The sequence below is a fragment of the Gossypium hirsutum genome, chromosome D05 (assembly GCF_007990345.1).
Source record: "Gossypium hirsutum isolate 1008001.06 chromosome D05, Gossypium_hirsutum_v2.1, whole genome shotgun sequence".
Taxonomy (NCBI): Eukaryota; Viridiplantae; Streptophyta; class Magnoliopsida; order Malvales; family Malvaceae; genus Gossypium; species Gossypium hirsutum.
Genome location: NC_053441.1, coordinates 25,389,390 through 25,406,670, shown reverse-complemented (window position 1 = coordinate 25,406,670; position 17,281 = coordinate 25,389,390). Strand labels below are relative to the sequence as shown.

Sequence of the window (17,281 nt, the reverse complement as noted above, 5' to 3'; positions counted from 1 at the left end):
AATATAATTATTAAAAATTCATATAAAATTCAAATGTAAAGTTAAATGTTAATAATTTATTTTATCATGGTTTAAATTTAAATTTTATTATTTGATTTATAGAAGGTAAAATTATAAAAATACACTCATTATAATATTTTTGGTAAACTATATCATTAGTTACTAATTTATGGATAAATTCTTGACTTGGCCACTTAATTAAAAAAGTCACAATTTGATCACTAAATTATTCAAAAGTTTTCATTTAGGTCATTGAGTTATTAATCGATATTACATGGCTTTCTCTATTCGCGTTGCCTACACCAATCGAAAGTTGTCTTTCATTTCCTTTTCTACAATTCAATTCTTTTTCAAGAAAAAAATTTACGAACAAAAATTTAAACAGCTTTTTTCTCCAATTTTTAACACAGACTGTCAGATCGACTTAAATATAGAGTATGTTCTTCTACTCGTCGACGGGTACTAATATACTATATCAATCATCGAATTGTTGCTTAAAGCTTGCTAACAGAATTTTTAAAAGAAAAAATTTAAGGCTTAAATGAAAATTTTCAAATAGTTTAATGAGTAAATTATAATTTTTTAGTTAAGTGACCAGAACAAAAACTAATCAATAATTTAGTGACTAATGATGTAGTTCACCCTAACTTTTTTATAAAATTTTAAAACAAATACAAATTAATAACCAAATACCAAGGTTTTCAAGATTTTGGCTAGTTCCATCATGAAGGGTAGGTTGTAATTTTGAAGTTTCTTTGTAGTCGTCTACTGGTTTCTTCCACTATTAAATATATTATTAAAAATCATAAAAATTATTCTTTAAAATAGAAAAAATTAATTTTACTAAATCAATCGCTTTTTAACCCAAATCAACCATTCATACCGATACTCGAACAAAATTGATCCAACAATCCATTGTGAAATACCATATAGAGTTAGTATAGTTAAAACATGTTAGTGGGTGAGATTTTATAGTAGAATCTAGTGCTGATTCAACTACGGGTGTCAGATTGTACCCATGTACTGTGATTTAGGTGTCACAAATGTTTGAAGGGTTAGTGTCTTGTGGACATCGAAAAATAAAACGATAATTTCCAGTGAGCATATTCGAGAGATGTTTTAAATAAAAAAATTACTTTATTTTGAAATTAGGACTGTTTTGTTGAAAAGGAAAAATCCATTCTCATAACAAGCTTTTTAAGCGTGATTTTTGGTAATGTACGTAAACCCATATCTATAACAACAATGGAAATTTGATAATATTGTATTGCAATTTGCAAAGAAACATGTGAAAAATGGAAACTTCAAATGCAGCTTCCAAAATGTAATCTTGAAGTCGGATATAGAAAAGAAAAAGCTCAAAAGTACAGCTTTGCAAGAAGGAATATACTCAAATTGTTTTGCTCTTTCGGGTTAAAATATCGAACACATGGTGGGCACATATTCATTTGTTTCAAAGTTCAAATAGTTGAGCATCTTTCCATCTCTACATTGCTTCTTTTAACAGATAACTTTTGTGGGCATTTCCATTTTGACTTTCTGCTTTGCTTTCTCTCTATTATTATATATGCATAGGCCGTAGGCCGTAGGCCGTAGGCCGTAGAGAGATTTAGGTTTCCTCTGATTTTACGAAACTGAGGCCATTTTAGTTTTAGTTGTTGTTTAAATAAAATATATTTGGTTGAATTTTTCAAAAATATTTTTTGAAAACTAAAAATATATAAAAATTATTTTCTAGTTTTCACAAAAAATTCTTGGAAAAAATCAATTAAATTTTTCTAATCAAATTTTTAAATACTAAATTGGTACCTGAAATCCTTATAGATGTACTTTTTTTTATTTCTCAAATTTTTATTTTAAAAAATAAAAACCATATATGTTTTCATTATTAAAAATAATTTTTATTTCTATTTATTAAACATATTTTTCAATAGTTTAAAAAATTAATTTCTAAAAATAAAATAAAAATTTAGAAATCAAATCTAACCTTTTTATTTATTTATTTAAGGTTCACTATCACTTTTGCATCTTTATTAAAAGGTTTTTTTTTATATATAATATTTAGAGCCGTAACTTCTTTCGACCCTTAAATAGAAAAATAAACAAGTTTAAACTTACATCTTCCTATAATGACAACAATATTAATATCAATCAAATTAAGACTTAACTGATTCACAAATATGATTTTAAACTTTCCTTACAAAATTCAAGTGACATTTTTTTTAGGATGCCATAATTTTAAGCATGATTTTAAAAAACAATAAAAATGGAATGAGTTTTTATATATATATGATATTAATAATTAATGTGTGAAATTTTTTATAAATATATGTTCCAGAATTATTATGACATATTAAAAATAATACAAGAAAAATATAAATAGAAATTTTTAATTTTTTATAATTTACTTTTGGACCGTCTGCATTTGCATATTTACAAAGGGGTTAGTTGGATATTAGATTTAGGCTTCCTTTAATTTAGCATTTAATGCCAGTGTAGTGCAGTTGGGGTAGATAACTGCTATCAACCTCACTGATAGCCTGTTTCAATTAGCATCAACAGTACATTTAAATTTATTTCAATCACACTGAAAGCTTCAAATTTTATTGGAGGTTTTAGCACCAGTTCAACTTCAACCCAATAAAGCAGTAGGTTTTTTTAACAGACAAAAGTACCCATACTTTTATTTATTATTTTACCATTTTATCATTGAAAGTTAAACTAATTTCTTTCTCAACCTTATTTGTTTTCAGATTTGGGAACAAAAGAGTCACTTGTTTTTCAGATTTGAGAACTAAAATAGTGATTATTGCTGGTTTCTCTCTACTTTTTTGCTTTGTTCTTAGTTGTGGCCGCTACTTTTTTCTTTGCCTAAAGGTTAGTATTTATATATTTGTGTTGAGTATGGTATCATGTTCATGTTATGTTTTCGTCTTGTTTCTAAATTTTTCGAGTTTAGATTAGATTATTTATCAGTTGGGGGTATCTGTAAATACGAGTTGTAGTTTTCACTTCTACAATGAATGCAAAAATTTAGCTTGTAGTTGGGAATTTTTTAAGAATTTTTTAGTGCAATGTAGTGCTCAGTTGTAGTTTTTCTTCTTAATACAAGATTGAAATGATGAAACAAACGATAAAATCGGGGAAAATTCTTGAAGAACAAAAAATTAGTAGGCTAAGAACAAAGGGTGTGTTTAAAAACTAATTTATTACATTTGAATAGGCAATTGAGTTTTGCTCTAATGATATTAGAGATGTAGTATTTCCATATAGACATATACGTTCTTATGCTTCTTCAGTTTTCTTTTCAAATGATGTAAGCTTTTGAGACCAACAAATCTTGAGAAACACAGCTTTGAAAGATCCCCCTTTTGAAAGAATTTTAGCCTTCTCAATCCCTTACATATCTTTGTGTTTGAGAGGCCGAATTGTTATACATCTTTAGAAAATCTAGACATATGAAACTTAGGTGGTGTGGAAAATCTATCTAACATGGTTATACAATTAACCAAGAAGTAATGAAATGTTGTATGATTTGGTGCTAATGTTAAACTATGTCACATTGACTCTTAATTTTTTTTAAGTATTCATATTGGACACCCTTGGTTTTCTCATTCATATTTGGAAATCGGTGTGGAGACACGATATACATGTATACATGTCTCATATGAGTGAAAATTAAATACTTATATTCTATTATTTTGTTTAGTACAATACAAATTGTTAAAGAGTTTTTGTGAGAAATATTGAAGGAGCTTTACAAATGCGTGGATGTATATATATCATGATATTTTAAGATATATGTTTGCTTATATTTGTTATAACGGTGATCTTTAAATGATGCTTATTATGATACATATATTTATGGTTTTATGTCGGTTGACATTTAAAATCAAAATAATAATAGATGGTAAAGACACGAAATTTTGTGGAGGGAGATAGTACATTAGCAACAAAAGTTGTTTGGGATGATGAGTTGACGTTGATATTTTGTGAACTTTCCTTAAATAAAGTCAATGCTGGTAATAAACTGATAACTCATCTAAACTCAAAAAGATGGGAAAATGTCATTGTTATTTTTCAAACAAAAACACAAAAAATTATGGAAAGCCTCAATTGAAAAATAAGTGGGATACATTAAAAAAGGAATGGAGGTTATGGAGGGAGTTGCTTAAGAAATCTACAGGTATAGGATGATGTCCATCTAAAAAGACGGTTGATGCTACCAAAGAATGGTGGGCTAAAAAAACACAGGTTAGTGTTAACTTTATCATTATTTTAATGCATAAAGTTTATTGAAATTAATAATTTACAAATATAAAAATCTTAGTATAACATTTAACATGTTATGTAGGAAAATCTTGATTTTAAAGGATTTAAGAAGAAAGGAATTGAACCACAATTGAATGAGTAGATTAATCGATTATAGTAGATTAACCTAATAATTATAGTAGATAAATTCTTCGAATCTACTCATAAATTCGAATATACTATAATTATTAGGTACAACCCCAAGTGTTTGCTTTCTTATGGTGAGTTTGGATGGGCGGTGCGTTTACCTGCAGTTAATGTAAAAACAGCGGTGGCGGTGAGATTAGTTATTAGAGCATGAGACAAAAAGTAAGATAAACGCACCGCACCACACCCAATCGCTCATCCAAACCCACTCTTAGATTAGGAGTTTCATGAGAAGGGTTTGATGGTGCCTTATTAGGAGGAATACATTCATTCTCATTATTATGTTCATCTGAATCACCAAATCCCTCATTAAATGTATCATCTCTCATAAGAACCTCGCTTGGAAGAACATCAGACGAAGGTGTCCATGCATTCTCTCTAGTAGATTCGAATTTATGAGTAGATTCGAAGAATTTATCTACTATAATTATTAGGTTAAATCACAGTATTATTTTTTTGTTTGAATAATAAATGACGGTATGAAGCAAACGTGTGGGAAATTCAAGATGAAAATTGAATAATATTTATTAGTTTTTAATAATTTTTATATGTTTTTATAAAAATTAAAATATTTTAAATAGAAAAACTGTTAATAAAGGAGTTTAATTAAATTTTTTATTAATGATGGGGACTTAATTGGGTGTGTATTTAGTACTATATTTAATTGATTTTTTCTTTTTTTTCTTAAAAGCTCTTTTGACATATAAGCCTTAAATAAATGCATCAAAAAATTAAAATTAAATTATACTGTATGTAAGTTATGAATTTAGTCTTTGTATTTTAATTTGGTCATTTTTAATATACACATTTTAAAATTTGAAATTTCAATATTGATCCAAATGTAAGTGGTTAAATTCATTAAGTTAAATTTTGTAAATTTCAAAATCTTATGTGATAAATATATTATTACATGTGTAATATTATGTCATCTTGTTATTTGCATATGATACTAAAAAAACACTTAATTTTAGTTGGTGAGTTTAACGGCTATTGGAATAAAATTTCAAAAGAAAGTGCAACAACTCTGAAACATTATTTAACACGAACCTCCCTACAAATCTAATGAAAAAAACTAAAATTAAGAATTTAACATAAGCAATCACAAATCAATAAATCAAATTCCGAATTATCATTGCAACCTAGAGGTGCTCATGGGCCGGGCCGAGCCCATAAAAAATTTCAGCCCGGGCCCGGCCCGAAATATGGGCCTAAAATTTTACCCAGGCCTGGCCCGGAAAAAAAATCATAAGACCGGGCCCGGCCCATTTTTTAATAAATACCAAAAATTTATTTTAAAAATTAAAAAAAAAAGTATTTAAAAAATATTTTAAAATTAAAAAAAATTTTAAAAAGTATTTTAAAAATATTTTAAAATTAAAAAATTTTAAAAAATAAATATATTTATTATATCGGGCCGGGCCGGGCCAAAAAAGTGGTGCACAAGACCCGACCCGTTTTCTAAACGGACCTCGTTTTTTTGCCCAAACCCATATTTCGAGCCTATATTTTTACCCAAACCCTCTCATATTTCGGGCGGGTTGTCGGGCTGGGTCGGGCCGCCCGGCCCATGAGCACCTCTACTGCAACCCTCATTCATTGCCTTGATTAGCTTAGCACAATGTGATGGGTATCATAATTCATCTCCCTAAACCACGAAAGAACTTCCCCACTGCCATAACTTCTCCTAGATAAAGGGCCAAGCTTCCTAATTTGTGCCCAGTACAACAGTTCACCACAATGTCGTTTGTGCCCCCTATTGATCACTGTTTCATTCTCAAAAGTGGCTGCATCAACATTACATTCGGGGTTTACACCAGCTTTCATTCCTTCCATTACTCGCACTATGATTACACGACACAGCACCAAAGACTGCTTCGAGTCTGTCCATTTCTGTAAGAAATTATCAGCAAAACAAACAATATTAGAATATAGCACCTCTTTAGAAATTTAATTGATTTATTTTTTAAGGCAATTTTAATAAATTTACTAAACATATCAATTTAATCATGTTCTTTTATTACATTATTTTCGTATTTAATATTTGTGAGCCGGCCGTCACCCACTTGAACCCGACATTGCACATGGTCCAATGACAATGACAAAATGGGCTGTGCAGGACCTGTCTATCAGTAGCCAGGCTCGTTTTGGGGCTAAGCCTGATCAAATCAAAACGACGGTTCAATATAATAATAAAATATCAAAAAATATTTTTTTACTAATATTTCTGTAACAGCCTAATTTTCAGTAGTGTCGAAAATAATGGTTCGAGATCACCAAATCCGACGAGTAAGCTCATAAATTTTAATATTTAGTATTTACGAGTCAAATGTGGTTTTAGAAAGATTTTTGAATTTGTGTTTTATAAGGATTTATTAGGTCAAGTGGTTTAGAAAATGAGGTATTGAGACCTCGATTCCACAAACCGAGCCATAAATATTTTTATAAATATTTATGGAGAGTCATTAAGGTAGTATTAAACTTTCTTTAGGAAATTTTAACGTTTTGATAGTTAATTAATTAAAAAGAACTAAATTAAAAAAAATTCAAAACTTTCTAATTAAAAGAAATAGTGGTTAAATGAATTAAATGGTAAATAGAGAGGACTTAAATAGTAAATAAGCCAAAATGAAATGGCTGAGCGGCATAAGTAGTGAAAATAAAAAAAATAGCCATTTAATGGCAAAATAGTAAATAAAGCAAAATTAAAACTACAAATTGAAATTTTAAAGGTTTCTAGATAACTTCTTCAATTCTCAGCCAAAAACAGCCATAGGAGAGCTCCTTAAGCTGGTTTTTATATTTTTTACTTCGAGTGAGTTTAATTCTTTCCCTTTTCTTGTAATTTTTATGTTTTTGAGACTTTTACAATTAGGTCCAACTAAGTCTTGCTTTAGTTTTTAATTTTATTGAAAATTTTGGAAGTTACCATTGATGAATATAGGATATTTTAGATGAAAAAATATGGATTTAGAGCTTTCATTATGTTATATGATGATTGTATAAAGTGATTTTGTTAAATGTTAATTTTAGGACTAAATTGTAAAAAGTTAAAGTATTAGGGTTAGGTATTAACGTTTTGTTTTATCAAGGGCTGTATGATATCCTAGAATATTTAAATAAATTATTAATTGAGAAAAACTAGTTCATTTGATAGATTAACTAGTTAAGGGATTAAATTGCAAAAGCTGTAAAATTTTAGGGTAATTGTGTAAATTTGAAAATTTAAAGGGCATTAATTATGAAATAAATTGGAACTAAATATATATGCTAATGTATGACTAATTTTATATTTTAGATCAAGAACCCGTAGATACTCATGAAAAAGGAAAATTAGCAGAATAGTCATTGAACTTCTGCAAATATTACAATTCAATCCAGATAAGATCGTATGGTTAAATTTATATATATATTAAATTGGTGAATGGTATTATGTATTTATTCATATCTATTGTTTAAAGTGAAATTTTATTAAAGTTATGAATTTAAATTGAATGTTCAAAAATGCGAGATTTGAGTACATTCGGCACTCGGTGAATTGATGGCATTGGAGGAAAATGTGGCAAATTACCTAAGTAAACTGAGGCTCAGCATTTACTATGAACTTTCATGTTTACTTTCCGTTTAGCTCTCACGAGCTTTTGTTTAACTCATATGAGTTTCCGTTGAGCTCTTTTGAGCTTATGTTTAACCCTTATGGGTTTCTATCCAGCTCTTATGAGCTTTCGTTCAACCCTTATGGGTTTCTGTTTAGCTCTCATGAGCTTTTGTTTAGCCTTCGGGCTTTCGAAAATGATGTAGTCTTTATCCATAAGTTGTTCACCGATTTGGGAAGACTTGGTAAGTGAATATGTAATTGAAATTGAAAAACATATTGTTTGTTATTGGTATTGATCTGAAATAAGTGTATTCATCGATTGAAGTTGTGATTAGCAGAGAGTTATTTAATTGATGTGCTATTGTAGGTTCGGTAAGATTTATGTTTAACACATATAGCTTACTAAGCTTCATTAAGCTTACTTGAGTTGTTTAATGTCTTTGTAGATTTTTAAGAGGTTGGAAGATTGGATAAGCACATCAAGTCACACTATCCAGATTATCCCAGTAGTTTTTGAAACTTTCTATATGGTTTATATGGCATGTATAGGGTTTGTGTGGATTTAATTAAAATTTATCTTGTGTAAATGTTAATAATTATGATTTTGCTTATATATATGTTGGGTTGAAAATGAGACATATTAGTGATGTTGATGTGAATGATATAGGTTTATTGTATTCAATTTGTGGTTAACTTTAGTAGACTAGTTAGATGGATTAAATAGGTAAGTATAGGTATTTTGGTATATATAAATGATGTTATGTTATGTTTAAAACATGATTTTGACTTGTTTTGATTGTTTGTTGGGATATATTGATGTGTTAAAATGTTGTGTTTAGGTTGATATCAAAATGGGTGAGAAATGTGACCTTGAAATGACCTATTTTTGTCCATACGGATGTGTAGTCCCTGCACATAGGAAAAATTTTAGATTTTTGTGAAAAATTCTCTGAGTTTCCAGTTTAGTCCTGATTTGTTTCTAGCGTATATTTTTGGGGCTCGAGGGCTCATACGAGGGACAATATGAGTGATTTATAATTATATTCTAGTATGTATGTTAAATGATATGAAATGTTCGTATTTAATATGAAAAGTTTGGTAATGCTCCATAGCCCTGTTCTAGCGATGGATAATGGCCAGATGTATTACATTTAGTGGTATCAGAGCTACGGTTTAGTCAATTGTCAGACTGAACATAGCGTGTGAAATGTTTAAAAATACATGTCATATAAATATGTGATAGTGTGATGTGTATAATCTGATCTAACATTTATTTTTTTATAGATTGTAAAGATGTCAGATGGATTTGAACGTGCTGATAATGATGAGGTTAATAGTAGAGCACAGACTTCTGAACATAGGATGAGTAGTAATGTCTCGATTCCTCCGGCCCAGGAACAAGAACTTAAAAACATGTTCTTTAGGTATATGAATCAGTAGTTCAGTGAATTTATGCAAGAAAAAAATCTGGCTCAACAACCTCCACCCCCTTACTGTACCACCTGTAGTGCCTTCAGTTGCACCTCCACCTCCTCTATTGAATGAACCTAGTAAACATACTCCGATTGAAAAACTCAAAAAGTGTGGGGCCGAAGAATTTCGGGGTAGGTCAAAAGATGATCTAGCTAAAGTTGAATATTGGCCTTAAAATACAATAAGAGTTTTTAAAGAAATGGCTTATTCTCCTGATGATTATTTGAGATGTGTTGTTTCATTACTGAAAGAGAAAACATATAATTGGTGGTCGACAATACTGTCTATAATGCCAAAGGAGAAAATGTCTTGGGAATTCTTCCAAACTGAATTTAAGACGAAATATGTCGGTAAAATGTATTTAGATAAAAAAAAAAGAGAATTCCTTGAGTTGCGTCTAGGAAATAGATCAGTAGCTGAGTATGAGATAGAATTTGTATACCTCAGTAAATATGCTCAGGAAATTGTGACAACCGAAGAAAAAATGTGCATCCGGTTTGAAGAAGGGTTGAATGATAAAATCTGAATGATGATTGGAAGTATTGAAATACGAGAATTTGTTGTTTTTTCAGATTGTGCATAGAAGATGGAAGAGGTGTAGAACTGAAAAATACAACAAGATTGGCGAAATCGAAAATCTTAGAAAATAGGTTCTTCTAAATCATTTTCGGCATCGCAGACCAAAAAGTTTAAAGATAATTTCAGTCGAGCTACCTCAATGCCTGAACATTCAAATAAAAATAAGACGATTCAACAAGATTTTGAGATATCTACTAGACCTGTTGTTAGTGTGGGTAGTGTGCAAAATACTCCTAAAGCCCAAATGCAAATACTGTAGGAATTACCACCTCGGTGAGTGTAGAAGTAAAGTGGGGGCTTGTTACAAATGTGGATGAACTGATCATTTTATCTGAAATTGTCCTCAATTGTAAAAAGATGAGGAAAAGCAGAAAGAAAAACAATTGGCTACTTCTCAGAGAAGTAGGCGTTCGGGTCAAAGTAGTGCTATCGGAGTTTCTTGTTCAGGAATGAAAAATATTGCTGCTCGGTCAGAGGCTAGAGCACCTGCACGTACTTATGCCATTCGAGCTAGAGAGGAAGCCACTGCTTTAGATGTGATTGCTGGTACATCCTATCTCTTTAATGTTACTGTGTATTTATTAATTGACCCTGAGTCCACTCATTCTTATATTTGCACTACATTAGTAGCGGAAAAGAAGTTACCTATTGAATCTACTAATTATAATATTCAAGTTGCTAATCTATTAGGTTAAAGTCTAATAGTTAATTTAGTGTATCGTAATTGTCCACTGAAAGTGAAAATTTGTGAATTCGCTGCTGATTTGATATTGCTACCTTTTCGGGAATTTGATATTATTCTGGGAATGAATTGGTTATCTTTGCATGATGCTATGGCAAATTACAAATAGAAACAGATTGATTTGAAATGTCAAACAGGAGAAATGATTTCAGTTGAGTCTAAAAATCCGAAAGAAATTGTTAGAATTATTTCAGCCTTTTCTGCTCAGAGATTGATGCGCAAAGGTAATGAGGCATTTCTAGCTTACATTCTTGATACTCAGGATTTAGAATCGAAGATAAATCAATTACCAGTTGTTAGTGAGTTTGCTGATGTATTTCTTGAAGAATTGTTGGGTTTACCACCTGATCGTGAAGTTGAGTTTGTAATTGATGTGATTCCTGAAACTGCTCCGATATCAGTAACACTATACCATATGACACGAACTGAACTAAATGAATTAAAGGCACAGTTGCAAGAGTTATTAGACCGAGGGTTTATCAGACTGAGCATGTCTCCCTAGGGCGCACCTGTTTTATTTGTGAAAAAGAAATACGGTTCTTTAAGACTGTGCATAGATTACTGACGGTTGAACAAGGTCACAATTAAAAATAAATACCCTTTGTCACGTATCGACAATATGTTTGATCAACTGAAAGGTGTTACAGTGTTTTCAAAGATAGACCTTAGATCCGGGTATTATCAGTTGAAGGTTAAAAGTGTGATGTGTTAAAGACTGCTTTCAGAACTTGATACAATTATGAGTTTTTGGTAATGCCATTTGGTTTGACGAATGCTCATGTTGCTTTCATGGATTAATTAATCAAAATTTTTAACCTTATTTAGATAGATTTGTGGTTGTGTTTATTGATGATATACTAATCTATTCCAAGACAGAACCCGAGCATGCACAATATTTGAGGATTGTACTACAGACTTTGAGAGAAAAGCAGTTGTATGCAAAGTTTAGCAAATGTGAATTCTGGCTCCGTGAAGTTGAATTTTTGGGTCACATAGTATCAGCTGATGGGATTCGAGTTGATCCGAGTAATGTTTTTACTGTGATAAATTGGAAAAACTCCGAGAAATATTTCAAAAGTGTGTAATTTTCTGGGTTTAGCAAGTTATTATCGATGCTTTGTCAAAAACTTTTCGATTATTGCTTCACCGATGATCTGATTGTTACAGAAAAATGTTGAGTTTGTTTGGTCTGATGAGTGTCAACAGAGTTTTAATCAGTTGAAAAAGATGTTGACGGAAACTCTAGTTTTGACTTAGCCAGAATCTGGTGTAGCATATGTTGTTTATAGTGATACGTCTCTAAATGGTTTGGGTTGTGTAATAATGCAGTTAGGAAAGGTAGTAGCCTATGCTTTTTGACAATTAAAGCTGCACAAGAAGAATTATCCTACACATGACCTTGAGTTGGGTACAGTCCTATTCGCTTTGAAAATTTGGAGACATTATTTGTATGACGAGAAATGTTACATGTTTACAAATCATAAAAGTTTGAAATATTTAATGACTCAGAAAGAGCTGAATTTGAGACAGAGACGGTGGCTAGAATTACTGAAAGATTATGATCTAGTTATTGACTATCACCCGGGAAAGGCTAATATAGTTGTGAATACACTTAGTTAGAAGTCATCTTTGTTTGCACTTCAAGCGTTGAATGCTCAATTAACTTTAAATAAAGATGGTTATGTATTAGCAAAGTTGAGAACGAAACCCCTGTTTCTTCAATGAATTCAAGAATTGCAAGATGATAACCCAAAATTGGTGACAAAATGACGGATGGTTCAGAACAATCTTAGTTCAGAGTAGAGTGTTGATGATAGTGGTCTGTTGCGCTACCACAATAGAATTTGTGTTCCAAGTAGTTCAGATTTGAAAAATGATATTCTTTCTGAAGCTCACAGTAGCATGTACTATATTCACCCGGGTAGTACGAAGATGTATGGTGATTTGAAACAGATGTATTGGTGGTCAGGTATGAAATGATAAATTTGTGAATTTGAAGCAAAATGTTTGATTTGTCAACAAGTGAAAGCAAAACATTAAGTACCAATAAGTTTACTACAACTTGTTATGATTCCTAAATGGAAGTGAGAGCATGTCACGATGAATTTTGTATTTGGTTTACCGGTAACTCCAAGAAAGAAAGATTCTATCTGGGTGATTGTTAATAGATTGACTAAATCGACACATTTTATTTCAGTCATAACAGACTTTTCACTTGAGAAATTAGCGGAACTATATATATATCTGAGATTGTGAGGTTATACGGGGTTTCAACATCCATTATTTCAGATCGAGAACTGATATTTACATCGAGATTTTGGAGTAAACTGCAAAGAGGCTTTGGGTACAAAGTTAAATTTTAGCACAACATTTCATCCTCAGACTGACGGGCAATCAGAATGAGTGATTCAGATTCTAGAAGATATGTTGAGGTATTGTATACTCGAATTTGGAGGTAGCTTGGAAAGGTATTTACCATTAGCTGAATTTGCATATAGCAACAGTTATCAATCCAATATAAAAATGGCACCATTTGAAGCTCTTTATGGGAGGAAATGTAAGATATCATTGTATTGGTCTGAATTGAGTGAATCCAAACTAGTGGGAATTGACTTGGTCCGAGAGACTGAGGATAAAGTACGGACTATCCGAGATAGTTTGAAAGCTGCTTCTGATCGTCAGAAATCGTATACAGATTTGAAAAGAAGAGATATAGAATTTGCTGTTGGTGATCGGGTATTCTTAAAATTCTCTCCGTGGAAGAAAGTGTTACGGTTTGGTGGGAAAGGGAAGCTGAGTCCAAGATTTATTGGACCGTATGAAATTGTCAAAAGAATTGACCCTATAGCTTATAGATTAGCTTTGCCTCCTGAACTTGAGAAAATTCATAACGTGTTCCATGTATCGATACTGAGACGGTATAGATCTGATCATTCACATATAATTCCTCATAGTGAGATTGAGATACAGCCAAATATGATGTATTCGAAAGAACCAGTGAGAATTTTAGCTCGAGAGGTTAAGGAATATCAGAATAAATGAGTACCATTAGTAAAAGTATTGTGGCATCGTCACGGTTCGAAAAAAGCTACTTGGGAAATAGAAAAATCAATAAGATCACAATATCCGAATCTATTCTCAGGTAACAAATTTCTTAAAGGGGGAGAGTTGTAACAGCCTGATTTTTAGTAGTGTCAAAAACAGTGGTTCGAGACCACTAAATCTAACGAGTAAGCTCGTAAATTTTAATATTTAGTGTTTACAAGTCAAATGTGGTTTTAGAAAGATTTTTGAATTAATAATTTGTGTTTTATAAGGATTTATTAGGTCAAGTGGTTTAAAAATGAGGTATCGAGACCTCAATTCTATAAACCGAGCCATAAATATTTTTATAAATATAAAATATTTATGGAGTGTCATTAAGGTAGTATTAAAGTTCCATTAGAAAATTTTAATGTTTTGATAGTTAATTAATTAAAAAGAACTAAATTTAAAAAAGTGCAAAACTTGCTAATTAAAAGAAATAGTGGTTAAATGGCTTAAATGGTAAATAGGGAGGACTTAAAGAATAAATAAGCCAAAATGAAATGGCCGAGGCGGCATAAGTAGTGAAAATAAAAAAAATAGCCATTTAATGGCAAAATAGTAATTACAACAAAATTAAAACTACAAATTGAAATTTTAAAGGTTTCTAGACAAATTCTTCTTCAATTGAAACAGTCATAGGAGAGCTCTTTAAGCTAGATTTTATATTTTTACTTCAAGTGAGTTTAATTCTTACCATTTTCTTGTAATTTTTATGTTTTTGAGACTTTTACAATTAGGTCCAACTAAGTCTTGCTTTAGTTTTTTTATTTTATGGAAAATTTTGGAATTTACCATTAATGAATATAGGATGTTTTAGATGAATAAACATGTATTTAGAGCTTTAATTATGTTATATGATGATTGTATAAAGTGATTTTGTTAAATGTTAAAAAGTTAGAGTATTAGGGTTAGGAATTAAATTTCTATTTTATCAAGGGCTGTATGATAGCCTAGAATATTTAAATAAATTATTAATTGAGAAAAACTAGTTCATTTGATAGATTAACTAGTTAAGGGATTAAATTGTAAAAGTTGTAAAATTTTAGGGTAATTGTGTAAATTTAAAAAATTGAAGGGTATTAATTATGAAATGAATTGGAACTAAAATATATGCTAATGTATGAGTAATTTTATATTTTAAATCAAGAACCCGTAGATACTCATGAAAAAGGAAAATTAGCAGAATAGTCTTTGAACTTCTGCAAATATTACAATTGAATGGTATTATGTATTTATTCATATCTATTGTTTAAAGTGAAATTTTATAAAAGTTATGAATTTAAATTGAATGTTCGAAACGATTGGAACGCGAGATTTGAATACATTCGGCACTCGGTGAATTGATGGCATCGGGGGAAAATGTGGCAAATTACCTAAGTAAATCGAGGTTCAACATTTGCTATGAACTTTTGTGTTTACTTTTTGTTTAGCTTTCACGAGCTTCTATTTAACTCATATGAGTTTCTGTTCAGCTCTTTTGAGCTTCTGTTTAACCTTTATGGGTTTCTGGTCAGCTCTTACGAGCTTCCTTTCAACCCTTATGGGTTTCTTTTTAGCTCTCATGAGCTTTTGTTCAGCCTTCGGGCTTTTGAAAACGATGTACTCTTATCCACAAGTCGTTCACTGATTTGGGAAGACTTGGTAAGTGAATATGTAATTGAAATTGAAAAACATATTGTTTGTTATTGGTATTGATCTGAAATAAGTGTACTCATCGATTGAAGTTGTGATTGGCAGAGAGCTTACATTGAATGAATTTATTTAATTGATTTGTTGTTGTAGGTTCGATAAGATTTATGTTTAAACCATCGAACTTACTAAGCTTCATTGAACTTACTCGAGTTGTTTAATGTCTTTGTAGATTTTTAAGAGGTTGAAAGATTGGATCAACACATCAAGTCACACTATCTAGCTTATTCCAGTAGTTTTTGAAACGTTAATATAGTTTATATGGCATGTATAGGATTTGTGTGGATTTAATTAAAGTTTGTCTTGTGTAAATGTTAATAATTATAATTTTGCTTATATATATGTTGGGTTGAAAATGAGACATATTAGTAATGTTGATGTGAATTATATAGGTTTATTGTATTCAATTTGTGGTTAACTTTAGCAGACTAGTTAGATGGATTAAATAGGCAAGTATAGATATTTGGGTATATATAAATGATGTTATGTTATGTTTAAAACATGATTTTGACTTGTTTTGATTGTTTGTTGGGATATATTGATGTGTTAAAATGTTGTGTTTAGGTTGGTATCAAAATGGGTGAGAAATGTAGCCTTGAAATGACCTATTTCCGTTCACAGGGCGTGTATCCCCTGCATATAGGAAAAATGTTGGAATTTTGTGAAAAATTCTCTGAGTTTTCGGTTTAGTCCTGATTTGTTTCTAATGTGTATTTTTGGGCCTCGAGGGCTCATACAATGGACAATATGAGTGATTTATGATTATATTCTGGTATGTATGTTAAATGATATGAAATGTTCGTATTTGATCTGAAAAGTCGGGTAATGTTCCGTAACCCTGTTCTGGCAATAGACAAGGGTTAGGGGTGTTACATGTTCAATGTGATTCAATTTTGGATCAATCAAAGGTTGAAAGCTTGAAGTATCACGAACGATTTCTCCCTTATGTTTTAGCTTTGATATTATTATTATTTATTTATTAATCTAATTTAGGTTAAATTAATCATACTTATTTAACTTAAATAATGTTTAACCAATTTAATGGATGCCAACTATCATCCAGAACTGTTTGGCATCAAGGCTGCTCAATTGAACCCTCAATTAACTAAAAATTCATACCAATTAATTTTTACCACTTTTAGAATTTAGTCATTGTACCTTAATTAGTCATTAATTCATCAAAATTACCTATCCAAAATTTGATTCACCTATATAATAACTACGTAAATATTTTTATTAAATATTTACGGGTTTGATTTACGAAAACGAGGTCTCAAAACCTCATTTTCCAACACCACTAACTTTAGAGTCAAACCACTCCTACTTTAACCAACTTTCAAAACAACAAATTTAACAAATCAAATTCCAATATAACACTGTAATTGACTCTAAATATTAAATAATAATATTTACTGACTCGATCATCAAAAAATGGGGTCCTAAAACTACCATTTTCGGTACCACTGAAAAACAGACTATTACATATCTTTCATCTCATTGGGTTAAATTCGTTCATCAAATATAATCATATTTTATCTCATGTTAGCCATTACATATTCCTCAATGAAAAAGTATTTTAAAAACGTATGTTATTAACACATAGTAATAAAATAATTCGTTATAGACAAATGACCCGTGACCATATTTCTTTTTCATCA

General features: G+C 30.5%; 1 protein-coding gene across 1 annotated transcript; it reads left to right on the top strand.

Moving 5' to 3' along the window:
* The first annotated feature begins 13,370 nt into the window (after positions 1–13,370).
* Positions 13,371–13,889, top strand: LOC121217126 (uncharacterized). The gene is made up of 2 exons (XM_041092682.1): positions 13,371–13,404; positions 13,543–13,889. Exons 1-2 carry the CDS (start codon positions 13,371–13,373, stop codon positions 13,887–13,889), a joined length of 381 nt encoding a protein of 126 aa, XP_040948616.1.
* Positions 13,890–17,281: the final 3,392 nt, after the last annotated feature.

What these genes read in the sequence shown, in the direction of transcription:
- LOC121217126 (XM_041092682.1), top strand. Translation starts at nt 13,371, where the DNA reads ATGGCACCATTTGAAGCTCTTTATGGGAGGAAAT. An exon ending in AGCTCTTTATGGGAGGAAAT is followed by an intron (nt 13,405 to 13,542) that starts GTAAGATATCAT and finishes AATCGTATACAG; the next exon opens with ATTTGAAAAGAAGAGATATA.